At 38.7% G+C, this 13,827-nt stretch overlaps 1 protein-coding gene across 1 annotated transcript; it reads right to left on the bottom strand.

Moving 5' to 3' along the window:
- Nucleotides 1–9,136: 9,136 nt before the first annotated feature.
- On the bottom strand, nucleotides 9,137–11,046 carry pou4f3 (POU class 4 homeobox 3). The gene is made up of 2 exons (XM_058087316.1): nucleotides 10,917–11,046; nucleotides 9,137–10,743 (listed from the first exon to the last, which is right to left on the bottom strand). Exons 1-2 carry the CDS (start codon nucleotides 11,022–11,024, stop codon nucleotides 9,829–9,831), a joined length of 1,023 nt encoding a protein of 340 aa, XP_057943299.1. The 5' UTR covers nucleotides 11,025–11,046; the 3' UTR covers nucleotides 9,137–9,828.
- Nucleotides 11,047–13,827: the final 2,781 nt, after the last annotated feature.

Below are 13,827 nucleotides of genomic sequence, written 5' to 3'. Positions count from 1 at the left end.
GCTGTGAAGTCTGCGCGCTAACCATCCGGCCGTGCTGCCCAGTAATAAAATTATTTTTCATATTTAAAAAATGTAATAAAAATATGTAAACTAGTAGAAATCAAAATACATCTAAATTAATATTTTAAGTAATTTTGAAAATTATTATTATATTATTATTACTTTTTTTGCAATATTCATGAATTCACTCATTCATTTTCTACCGCTTATCCTCATAAGGTGTGCAAGGGGGTGCTGGAGCCTATCCCAGCTGTCTTTTGGCGGGGTACACCCTGGACCAGTCGCCAGCCAATCACAGGGCACATATAGACAAACAACCATTCACACTCACATTCATACCTATGGACAATTTGGAGTCGCTAATTAACCTAGCATGTTTTTGGAATGTGGGAGAAAACCCACGCATGCACAGGGAGAACATGCAAACTCCACACAGAGACGGCCGAGGGTGGAATTGAACCCTGGTCTCCTAGCTGTGAGGTACGCGCGCTAACCACTCGTCCGCCGTGCCGCCATAATATCATAATATGGGATCACAATCTCAATTGGTAATCTCAATTTTACCAGAGCTCACAACACATTAGACGAGATTTCTATCACCAAGTAACATAAACCACATTAGAAGACCATAAACTGCCCCACATTATTATCTTATTAATGAAGTGGGGACCACTAAAATGTATCTTTTTTTATGGGGCAGGTAATCGCTTTATTAGCTACTTAGCCACAGAAGCGCTGACGTCTTCAAATATAAATAAGATTCAGGCCTGCAGAACTCTTAAAAAGAAGCTTGTCTTCCGCGGGTACACTCAAGCAGCGGGGCGGTGCCCAGAAATACACGGGTGTAGATGTTACAGCTCTCTGGGAGGAACACGTTTCAGCACTCTTCTCCCTCTTGCTGCCGTCACTCGGTGATGTGATGCAATGTGAACGCTGTGCAGGCAAGGGGGATGGCACTTCCTGCCGGTGGTCAGGGTCTGTGTGCTGCTGAACCGTGACGCTCATGACTAATTCAAAACAATCGCAGTGCTTTTTATACACGCGCTGGAATGATCCCAAACCTAATTCCAATCCTTCCTTTAGTTTATATATAGTTTTCTACATTGAATGTCATTGTCTAGCTCAGGGGTCTCAAACTCAATTTACCTGGGGGCCACCGGAGCTAGGTTCTGGGTGAAGCCGGGCCGCATCAGGTTTTCAAAAAAAAAAAAAAAAAAAAACCAATACGCATTTATTAAAAACTGGAAAAAAAAAATCAATAAAAAAACTATCTTTAATGCTTTTGCTTCTGCTATACCCTACACTTTTTCAGTACTTTGGTTCCGGTTTTCCACACCAAAATATCTAATAAAACATTCCACTGTTCTCAAATATCGTAATTTTTATTTTTCTATACACAAAATAAGATAAAAAAATAAACAAATTAAGAATAAAGACAATAAATCAATCAATCAGTAATAAAACAGTAAAATAATAATAAAAGAAAAAGGTAAGAAACCACATACAGTTGGTAGAGAAATTATTTTTTTCAGATTCAAATGTACAGTATTAAGTTATTTAACCTTTAACATGAACATTAATGAAACTTAATCATTTGACCCAATTAGCAAGTTAGCATCGTACTCAGTTCCGTCTGGGAGCAGCGTCGTAACTTTAACAACATGTTTGATGAGATGCTTTATCTTGACGTGTATTTTCTGTTTTATTCCAAATAATTTCCTGCATTTTATTTGTACCCTAGCGTCATAAGCCTTTAGCTTCATTGCTAATCCAAAGCAAAACAGGGTAGGGTAACAGGGTAGGGTAACAGTATGGGGCGGGGGCAAAATCATGTTAATTGTGTCCGGTGTGCACACAGCTTTAAGCTGTCATTTCAACATTAAACTTTGGTATCAAGGTGGGGGCCTCAAACTAGCGTAATGCGGGCCACATTTGGCCTGCGGGCCGCGTGTTTGAGACCCCTGATCAGGAACTTATATACACTATTTACAGCTGTGTACATGTTGATCGAGCCACATTGCGGCCCAAATGCGGCCCGCGGGTCGCGAGTTTGAGACCCCTGGTCTAGCTAATCGTAGCTGGTTAGTGATAAACACGAGTTCTAAACTATGATAAACCAGTCTGGTGGGCACTAAACTTTGATACTAAATTAATTAATTAATCACGCAATAAATGAGCTCATGTACACGTGTGTCTGTTTGCCTCACCTGCTGCCTCCAAACAGGAAGGAAGAGAGATCACTTTGTTTTATAGAACAATGGCGTGAACGGAGTGACACCTTTATTATTATTTATTTATTTTTTTTTTTGTTCTCGTTTTTTTTTTTTTTGTGCCTTTGGAATTTTTAAAATAATTTTTGGGCCTACTGTATTTAATGACTTTAATTTATTTTGCGTTTCTCCGGGGATCATTGTGGCATTTTTCTACCACTTATCCTCACAAGAGTCGTGGGGGTGCTGGAGCCTATCCCAGCTGTCGGCGGGGTACACTCTGGACTGGTCGCCAGCCAATCACAGGGCACATATAGACAAACAACCATTCACACTCACATTCATACCTATGGACAATTTGGAGTCGCCAATTAACCTAGCATGTTTTTTTTTGGAATGTGGGAGGAAACCGGAGTACCCGGAGAAAACCCACGCATGCACAGGGGAGAACATGCAAACTCCACACAGAGATGGCCGAGGGTGGAATCGAATCCAGGTCTCCTAGCTGTGAGGTCTGCACCGCTTGACCGCCGTGCAGCCTTGATTTAATATAACAATACATATTTTTATTTTCATGTGACTTGACACAAAATAGAATTTTTGTTTCCATGTGGACCAATCAGAAGCCTGTTTGAATGTGTTCTTCTTCCTGGTCATAGCATGCATAGCATAGCATAGCACGCTCAACATTGACTTAGTGGTTGCATCAACATCTTAATGCCATTACTACACACACACGAGGTGTTAAGGCGTTTTCATGGATCTAAATGATGATGTTCTTCTCTTGTTGTGTGCAAGCCGCTGCTTCTGCAAGATGATCCCGGGCCAGTAGCCTGAGGGCTGACTTGAGGGCCCGGGGGCCGCTGGGAGCAGACGGCGGGGCTGGTGGAAAGGGGGTGGGGGGGAGGAGGGGTTTGCTGCAACTGCCAGGGGGCGTCCTCCGGGGGTCTCTGTGTTTCATGTGTGCCTTCAAAGGGAAGCAGGAAGCGTGAGTGAGTTCATCAATGCTGCCATTGTTTGCTTCTCCACGAGTCCGACATTTATTTGTTTTTCAATGTTTCCGTGTGTCCCTTTCGGTCACTTAGAAGAATGATCGTGTCATGAAGGACGCTTCTGATCTAAAAACCTCTTGCACACAGCAGAGCAGAAGGTGGAACACTGTCAGGTCATTTTGCTTTCCAAGTAATTTATGGGAATATGTTAGCACAATCTCCAAAATTGTTTCAATTATATACCCTTTTTAACATGGATTTATGGAAATGTTGAAAAGTGTTTATCTCCAAAAAAATTTAAAAAACAAATGAAATGATTTTATAGATAAATGCAAATGTAAAAAATATTTTTTTCTCATAAAATGTACGACTTTCTTCATGTAATATTACGACTTTATTTTTGTAATATTACGACTTTATTCTTGTAATTGTATGACTTGAGTCTGTGAATATTACACTTTTATTCTTGTTAATTTTTTTCTCTTTTTCTGGTAAATGTACAAATGTATTCTTATAATATGATGACTTTTTTTCAAAAAAAATTTGCAACTTTTTTTACTCAAAAAAAATGTACGACTTTATTCTCGTAATGTTATAACTTTTTATCTCTTAATTGTACAACTTTTTTCATGTAATATTACAACCTTATACTCATAACGCTACGGCTTCATTCTCACAATATTACGACTTTATTCTCGTAATTGTATGACTTTAGTCAGTGAACATTACACCTTTATTCTCGTTAATTTTTTCCACTTTTTCTGGTAAATTTACAAATTTATTCTTATAATATGATGACTTTTTTTTACCAAAAAAAATGTACGACTTTATTCTCGTAATATAACTTTTTATCTCTTAAATGTACAACTTTATTCATGTAATATTACAACCTTATATTCATAACGCTACGGCTTCATTCTTGCAATATTACGAATTTATTCTCTTAAATTTCGGACGTAGTATTCCTCGTAATATTGTCACTTTTTTCTCTTAGATTTACAACTTTATTCTTGTAAATGTCGGACTTTAGTCTCGTAATATTACGACTTTTTTTCTGGTAAAATTGTTTTCTCTTTTTCTCGTAAATTTACAACTTTATTCTTGTAATATTACAACCTTATACTCATAACGCTGCGGCTTCATTCTCGCAATATTACGACTTTATTCTCATAAATGTCCGACATAATATCCCTACTTTTTCCTACTTTTTTCTGGTATTTTTTTTGCTCTTTTTCTCATAAATTTACGATTTTATTTTCATAAAGTTATGAGCTTGTTCTTTTTTTGTAATATTAGGCCTTTTCTCTCAAAATTTACAAAATTTTTCCTCGTAAATATACGACTTTATTCTCGTAATATTGTAACTTTTTTCTCTTAGATTTACAACTTCATTCTTGTAAATGTCCGACTTTAGTCTCGTAATATTACGACTTTTTTCTCTTTTTCTCGCAAATTTCCTACTCTAGTCTTGTAATATTACAACTTTTTTTCTGGTAAAAAATTGTTTTCTCTTTTTCTCGTAAATTTACAACTTTATTCTCGTAATATTACAACGTTATTCTTGTAAAGTTACAAGTTTGTTCTCGTAATATTACGTTTTTTGTCTTGTAAATTCACAAAATTTTCCTTGTGGATGTACGACTTTATTCTCATCACATTAGAAAGTTTTTCCTCTAAAATGTACAGCTTTATTCTTGTACATTTACAATTTATTTATTCTTGTTTATTGTTGTAAAGTTACGACTATATTCTCTTAAATATATACGGCTTTATACTCGTAAATTTCTGACTTTAGTCTCGAAATCTCAGATTATTATTATTTTTGCCAATGTAGACCCCCATAGTTCCATTTTAGTACAGATTAAATTTTTTTTTTGGTGCGTTTTTTTTTTTTTTTTGCCAAAAGTACGTAAAAGATTAAAACCAAATGACAGCAGTATTCCCAAGTTAAACTTTCATGGAACATTATTTTGATGTGTATTTTCCGGGCCCCTTTTTTAAATCATGGCATGATGTCCGCCGCCCCTCCCTTGGCGTTCCCATGGGTGTTCCCTCTTGTCACACCGCTTCACTGTCAGCCTGCATGGAAACTGCAGAGTCTCACCTTGACGTGACGCTCTGCAAAGAAATATTTGGACAGTCAGGATGACACGGTGTCAAACTTTTTATTCCGTACTATTTTTCCATGCTTCCTTTTTTCCTTGGTCAATTCTTCCGAACTTCTAAGCCTTTCTTTCTTGGAGAGAAAATGATAATGTGCTGACTTCCTGTTCAGACTGATCCGGTCTTTTTAAGTGCTGTTAGGAGGGAGAGGGGAAAAAAAAAAAAAAATCACACCACAGTGAGTTCTTTCTGGCTGGCTAATCTTATTCCTCAAGGCACTCTGATAATGGAGAGGACTTTGAATAATGAATGCAGTGTATCATACTGTTCTTCAGGCATGCATGCTGAATGAATTAAGAACACCGCCTCTAATATCATCCTCCATGCATGCCAGCCCTTTTCAATCCATTTACTTTTAGTTACTGTATTCATACTGTATGTATTACTGTATCGGTTGATGTCCGGCATTCGGATTTAATTACCCAATTATGGAAAATAGGCAACAACTAAATCTCTTTCAGCTGTTCAGATATTTTTGTAAATAAACAACAAAGTTATTTTTTGGTTTAATTATGTTTTTACTGGGTTGCACGGTGATCAAGTGGTTAGCGCAGGCCTACCTGCAATCCGATTCCACCGTCTGTGTGGAGTTTGCATGTTCTCCCCGTGCATGTGTGTGGGTTTTTTCCCGGGTACTCCGGTTTCCTCCCACATTCCAAAAAACATGCTGAAAAACATTTAAAAAAATCAAAAAAATAAAAATCCAAATAAGGAAAAACAACCGGGATATAACTTTCCCACTTTTGGACAGATTTAGTAGAGATACTCAATAGTTTTAGGCCACCATTAAATGTACACTAGTACACATAATCTACACTGCAAAACCGCTGTTCAAGCCCCGCAACCATTCTGTCCTGTGGACAGTGATTAACTATATAATATTCATTGTTATATTATTAATTAGCCTATTATTATTACTATCATCATTATTCTTCTTCTGATTATTACTACTACTACTCGTAGTATTATCCTGCTTTTGCCCTATTATATGAAATTTGTATTTGATTTTTTTTGTAAATAAATAAAAAAGTCAATTAAAAAAAAATATTTAGGGGGGCTTAAGAAGCCCCCTTAAAATAGGATTTTTGATGATAGTCATAATGCTTGTTAGCCTGCTTTTGCCCTATTCTATAAAATTTAGAAGTAGCATCCCCAATAAAAAATCCATGTGGTGGCCAGCCAATCACATAGCACATATAGACAAACAACCATTCACACTCACATTCATACCTATGGACAATTTGGAGTCGCTAATTAACCTAGCATGTTTTTGGAATGTGGGAGGAAACCGGAGTACCCGGAGAAAACCCACGCATGCACGGGGAGAACATGCAAACTCCACACAGAGATGGCCGAGGGTGGACCCAATAAAAAATATCAAATTATTTGTATTTTTTATCAAAAATTTTTTAGGGGGACTGAGGCTCCCCTAAAAACGAATGAAGCCTAATGACGGCACTGTCATAGGTATGAATGCGAGTGTGAATGGTTGTTTGTCTATATGTGCCCTGTGATTGGCTGGCCACCAGTCCAGGGTGTACCCCGCCTCTCGCTTGGAGACAGCTGGGATAGGCTCCAGCACCCCCTTGCAACCCTTATGAGGATAAGCGGTAGAAAATGAATGAGTGAATTCATGAATATTGCAAAAAAAAGTACAAAAAAACACTGACATTACATATATAATAATTTTAAAAATTACTTAAAATATGAATTTAGATGTATTTTGATTTCTATTAGTTTAAATATTTTTATTACATTTTTTAAATATGAAAAATAATTTTATTACTCTGCTGCACGGCGGTCGAATGGTTAGCGCGCAGACTTCACAGCTAGGAAACCCAATTCAATCCCACCCTCTGTGATCTCTGTGTGGAGTTTGCATGTTCTCCCCGTGCATGCGTGGGTTTTCTCCGGGTACTCCGGTTTCCTCCCACATTCCAAAAACATGCTAGGTTAATTAGCAAATTTTCCATAGGTATGAATGTGAGTGTGAATGGTTGTTTGTCTATATGTGCCCTGTGATTGGCTGGCGACCAGTCCAGGGTGTTACCCCGCCTCTCACCCAAAGACAGCTGGGATAGGTGGTTGGTGTGTATTATTTTGCATATGTGTGTAGTTTATGTATACATATACGTATGCATTATCTGCTATTGTAGTCCCCTAATCAGGTGTTTGAGTGTTGTGTTTGTAGATGTCCTTCTAAGATGACGTCATCATAGAGACAGATGGACATCATCTCAATGAAGAAGACATCCATCACCCAAGTCTGTAAGTGTGTGTGTGTGTGTGTGTGTTGTGATGCTGATAGAAGCTGACTAATAGAGAAGAGTCTTCTACATTCTCATTTGTTGCTACCGGCTGCTGATAAATTATTGATTTTGGGCTGCATTCCCTTACTCTCCTTACTGCCATGACAACCTTATGTGTGTGTTTATTTATATTTATATATATTTATATTTATACAAATTCTAGAGTAGCATCCCCATTCTGTCAGTAACACCCTTTAAAAGTGTTTGCATCTCTCCCAAAATTCTCTTTTTTATTATTTTTTTAAATTTTTTTTAAATACTCAAATGTAAGATTGTTGCATGAGAATGTAAATAATTCAAAGTCGGCCACATGACGCCTTTCAGCTCCACTTACCAACACAACACAAGGCTCCGCTTCTCATATCAGCATCCATTATGTATGAACACGACCCTGCAGACCCTGTTTAACCTCCTCTTTACATGCTCACGTCTTTAGGAACACCCCATAATCACAACATCTTTATTATTAGCGTTGCTGTCGGCGGTAGCCAGGTCTCTTCCTGAATAAATATTCCAATATTCCACCCAGCTCTCAGGTACACCGGCCCACTGTGGCTCCTCACAGCCATTATAATAGGAATAGTGGATAATTGGTTCATGTAGCGTTTACAGGGGTACCTAATGATGTGACCCAGGGGTGCGACCTCTTTATCTACTTAGCATCAAGTGCAGACGAATGATGTTGAAATATTAATACTTAACAGAAGATTGGACCGGAAGCAGCCCATATGATGATCCATATTTATAATGTAACATATTTAAATATATACATATAATATTCACATTTACAATATATATTTTTTATTTTTTATCTATATTTTATACAGTTAAACAAGCTATAATATATGTATTGACTTAAATCGGTATATTTATAACATTTGAAAAAATAATGCAGATTTTTGTTGATAACTAGAAAGAAATAAGATGACATTTAAAAATGATCAGATTTAAATAATAACAAAAATAGTGTATTTTTTATTATAGATAATACCTGCATATTTGTTGTGTTAGAATAATCAAATATAAATTATTTTTAAAAATTACAGTCAATATAGTATTCTGGTATAGTAAATAATAAAACAAATATTTGAATTGAATACAATATTAGCTACAATATTTGATTAATTTAACTATATTTACTTTTTTTAATGTAAAAAAAATATGCACTATAAATCATCATCACCCTTATAGACCAAAATATAATTAAAAATAAAAATATAATAACATTGCTATGTCTTCATAATAATAACTGCCATGGCCATTCATCCATTATCCATAATTAAATGTGTAGCAATTTAAAAGGCAATAGGCTATATGTAAAATAAAACACTCATCATGCATATTTAATTCCTGAATATGTGTGTGTGTGTGTGCATAGGAATTTATACACATACAAAATATATATTAATATATCACAATATTATGGAATGGTGGAGTCATGGAAATAGCCAGGTTTAGAAAATAAACAGTCATTTATTAATTACATTTAAACAACGTCTTTAAAAAGGGTGAGCGGTTTTCATAAATATGATGTACATACAGCAGGCACGGCTACACGTGACCCAATAAAATAACACACACACATATTCAATAACTCATATGAAATGAAATGAATGGTTGTGGAGGTGTACCTAATGAAGTGACCAGTGACTATATCATGTAAATCTGCTTTTAAATATAATATCATTCAATAATAGCAGCCATTGTTCATTCATAATGAACATGAACACAACCTTGTGAAATGTGTATGTGTGTGTGTGTGTGTGTAAGAGGGGGAAATCCACGCAGTTTTAATAATATAATTTATAATTTAACAACAAGTAGTAATAATAATAATAATAATAATAATACTGTGCCTTTTTAAAGCAACAATCAGTAACATTTGCACTTAGGAAGAACAAAGTGAAGACGTGATTGTGTTGAAGTAGTCCATCCATCAAATGACGTAAAGTGACGTAACATCCCTGAAAGTGACATAAAGTGTCTTTTAGAAGTTACAGCACAGTCACGTGTTCAACAATTCCTGATTTGTGCTTTTTTTTTTTTAAAAAAAAAGTGCACTAAAATGAAAAATATAGAAGATATAATCCCAAAATTTGAGATGTGACAAGAGCTGCCTCGCAAATGTCCAACGAACGGGTGATGCGTTCAATGTCAGTGCACCGCCGAGTACTTCATGCGCTTCTGTTTCTGCCTCTGGTTGCAGAACCACACTCGAACCACGTTCTTTTTCAGGTCCAGTTTCTCCGCGATGGCTGCGATCTTCTCCGAGGAGGGCCTCGGCTGGATGGCGAAGTAGGCCTCCAGTGAGCGCTTCTCCGGGGCTGCGATGGAGGTGCGCCGCCGCCTCCTCGCGTCGTCCCCCATCGGGCCACCGGGTCCGGCACCTCCGAGTAGATCCTGCTTGGCGCTCCTGTCCCGGTGCGCCGCCTCGGCCTCCTCCAGCCAAGCGTGGAGCACTGGCTTGAGCGCGATCATGTTGTTATGCGACAGCGTGAGGGACTCGAACCTGCAGATAGTGCTCTGGCTCAGCGAACCCACGCCGGGGATCTTCAAATCCGCCAGAGCCGAGCCCACGTCCGCTTGCGTCACGCCGAGCTTGATGCGCCTCTGCTTGAAGCGCTCTGCGAAGGCTTCCAGCTCGCGTGGGTCTGACTCCACGTCACTGTGCGCGGGCATGCCCGGGTGAGGGTGACCCATGGCGGCCATGGCCTGGTGCAGCTGTCCCATGGTTTGCAGGTGGTGGTGCTGATGATGGTGGTGAGCCATGCCGGGCTCCGGAGCCCCCATCCCGGTCACAGCCAGGCTGCTGGAGAGATGCTCCAGAAGATCCCCGGCCTCCAGGCTCTGTCCCAGCTGGTGATGATGATGATGGTGATGATGATGATTCTGAGGTGCGATGATAGCAGGTACGTGTAAGGAGACCGAGGAGGAGGAGGTGGAGGTGGAGGTGCTCATGGTATGGAAGGTACAGCCGTCTCTCCTGATGCTGTCAGCCGCCGCCTGCAGAGCTTCTGCCCGCGCCAGCAGGCTCTCCTCCACGCCGCCCCCCAATATATTGGCCTGCAGCTGCAAGCCAGCATGGTGGGAGTCAGTGGGGAATTGTGTCAGGCATGAGGATGATGATGATGGTGAGGAGGAGTAGAAGGAGGAGGGAGGTCATAAAAATTAATATGGAGGGAGGAGGAGTGTATCGCATGGAACAAAGTCAAATCACATTTACACACAAAACGTTCACCGACCTGTGGTGGGCCCGGCAGGCACACTCTGCGCATGCTCTCATGCACCCCGTGAGTGTGCAGGCCGGGGTGGCTCAAGTGCTGCTTGCCGTCCATGGTCATCATCATCATCCTCTTCTTCTTCTTCTTCTTCTTCCGCTATGATGGAGGAAGAGCAGGTCCACACTGACTGGACTTTATGACTGCACCCTTACACCTTCCTCCTCTCCTCCTCCTCCCCCTGCACCTAGCTCCTCTTACATGGACGCAACAGGTGGACCTGTTCTGCGCATGCGCAATAATGCTTACCCGCTCAATTTGTCCTGCATTTCCCAAACGTCTACTTCTTAATGCATAAAAGAGTACACGAATACTTTACTATTGATATATATATATATTTTACAGATGCTAAAACAGTATTAAAATACAGAAAATATATTTTAATAATCAAATATTAATATTATTATGATGACATAATTATACAGAATCCAATAATAAGCAAAGCCTTTTAGTATACTGTTACATTTTAGAATACAAAAACACTAAAATGATACAAAATATAACTATTTGTAGTAGTAGTAAATATCTATGCAGTACATGAACCACAACAAAGCCGTAATAAATACAAATACAAAACAATACAAATACAAAAAACACTAAAATGATACAAAATATAACTATTTTTATTAGTAGTAAATATATACACAGTAGATGAACCACAACAAAGCCATAATAAATACAAATACAAAACAATACAAATACAAAAAACACAAAAATGATACAAAATATAACCATTTGTAGTAGTAGTAAATATCTATGCAGTAGATGAACCACAACAAAGCCGTAATAAATTATTATTAATGTACTATATTATTAATGATCATTGAACTAAGTATGAAAAACAAATTATTGCACATTTATACACTTATTAATTGCACAATTTGGCTTTTAAAAGTATTATAAATGAATATAACTGAGCATTATTATTTATCATAGGTCGACAGCACTGTGCAGCTGTCCATGGTGCTGATCCTAGTGTGACAAACACTGTAAGCATTAAATCATATGATAAAAGTTCCACCCAATAGAATTAAGGGAGACTTACAGAAAGAAGAGCATGTTTGGGGGGGGGCGAGGGGGAAGGGGGGGGGCAGAGAATGATGACGCTGCAGGTCCATCTGATCCCGCCGCTCGCATGTCTGGTTCCCTTAACGTGTAAATAATGTAGCAGGTGGCAGGCATCCGTTACAATGTTAGCATCTTTCTATTCAACAAACACATACACAAAAAACCTTATTATCATAAATGGAGACACACCCGCCATTCTATCCCATTGCTGGTAATACAGTGGTGCCCCCTTTATGTTTGTCACACTTAAATGTTTCATATCATTAAATAAGGGGTCTCAAACACGTGGCCTGTGGGCCAAATGTGGCCCGCAGGACACTAGTTTGAGGCCCCCGCCTTGATATGAAAGTTTGATATGGATGCTGTATGGTATCATGTACCCAGAAAAAATTATTACGTTTGATTCATGTTCATGTTAAAGATTAAATAACTGTTAATAGTTATCCTCCCTATCCGTGTGGAAGTGGTAAGTTTTTGGCTTTTTAAGTTTAAAGGAAATAACTTGGAGGCTACCGTTTAGGTCGCTAGCGCTCTAGTTTGCGAGTTAGCATGTGTCTCAAGACCCTGCAGTTGCGCAATATGTTGTAAATAAAAAGAGTATAAATGTGACTATAGTCGTGTTTTGTCATGTCTACAGGGCTCTAAAAAAAAAAAAAAAAATCAATTTATTTATTATTGATTGATTAATTTTCTTGATTTGTTTATTTATTTTTCATCTTATTTAGTGTAGAAAAATAAAAAGTAAGATATTTAAGAACAGTGGAATGTTTTATCAGCGCTTTTATTGTAGAAAATTGGAACCAAAGCGAAGTTTTTTTTAATTTTTTAGTTTTTAATAAATGCGTTTTTTTTTTTTTTTTTTAAAAACCTGATGCGGCCCAGTCTCACCCTAGACCCTAGCTCCAGTGGCCCCCAAGTAAATTGAGTTTGAGACCCCTGTTATGAAGCCATTTCTTTCTTTCTATAGCTTTGGGACTCCAGCAATCCACAGTGAGAGCCATTATCCACAAACGGCCAAAAACATGGAACAGTGATGAACCTTCCCAGGAGTGGCCGACCAACCAAAGTGACCCCAAGAGCACATCCATCACTCATCCAAAAGGTCACAAAAGACCCCATAACAACATCCAACTGCAGGCCTCACTTGCCTCAGTCAAGGTCAGTGTTCATGACTCCACCATTAGAAAGACACTGGCCAAAATCGGCCTGCATGGCAGAGTTCCAAGACCAAAATCCCTGCCGAACAAAGACGAGATAAAAGTTGAACTTTTTGGAAGGTGTGCGTAAAAGTAAAGCCACATTTCAGAAAAAAGAACATCATACCAACAGTAAAATATGGTGGAGGTAGTGTAATGGTTGCTGGAGCCTATCCCAGCTGTCTTCGGGCGAGAGGCGGGGTACACCCTGGACTGGTGGCCAGCCAATCACAGTGCACATATAGACAAACAACCATTCACACTCACATTCATACCTATGGACAATTTGGAGTCGCTAATTAACCTAGCATGTTTTTTTTTTTGGAACCGGAGTACCCGGAGAAAACCCACACATGCACGGGGGAGAACATGCAAACTCCACACAGAGAGATGGCCGAGGGTGGAATTGAACCCTGGTCTCCTAGCTGTGAGGTCTGTGCGCTAACCACTCGACCACCGTGCCGAAAATACAACATTCAAACTATATTTTTATATATATTGCAACAAATTACATTCTGTTTTCTTTCTTTTCTTTACTAAAGGGCTGTTTGCCTTGGTGGAGGTATGCGTCACACACACACACACACACACACACACTAGAAGCTGTCATG

Source organism: Doryrhamphus excisus, chromosome 11, assembly GCF_030265055.1.
Source record: "Doryrhamphus excisus isolate RoL2022-K1 chromosome 11, RoL_Dexc_1.0, whole genome shotgun sequence".
NCBI classification, from domain to species: Eukaryota; Metazoa; Chordata; class Actinopteri; order Syngnathiformes; family Syngnathidae; genus Doryrhamphus; species Doryrhamphus excisus.
This window is presented reverse-complemented; position numbering and strand designations above follow the sequence as displayed.

Bases quoted from the DNA above. Each gene is read 5' to 3' on its own strand.
- pou4f3 (XM_058087316.1), bottom strand. From the start codon at position 11,024: ATGATGATGATGACCATGGACGGCAAGCAGCACTTGAGCCACCCCGGC. The intron at 10,744-10,916 runs GTCGGTGAACGT...GCTGGCTTGCAG, and splicing joins GCCTGCCGGGCCCACCACAG to CTGCAGGCCAATATATTGGG.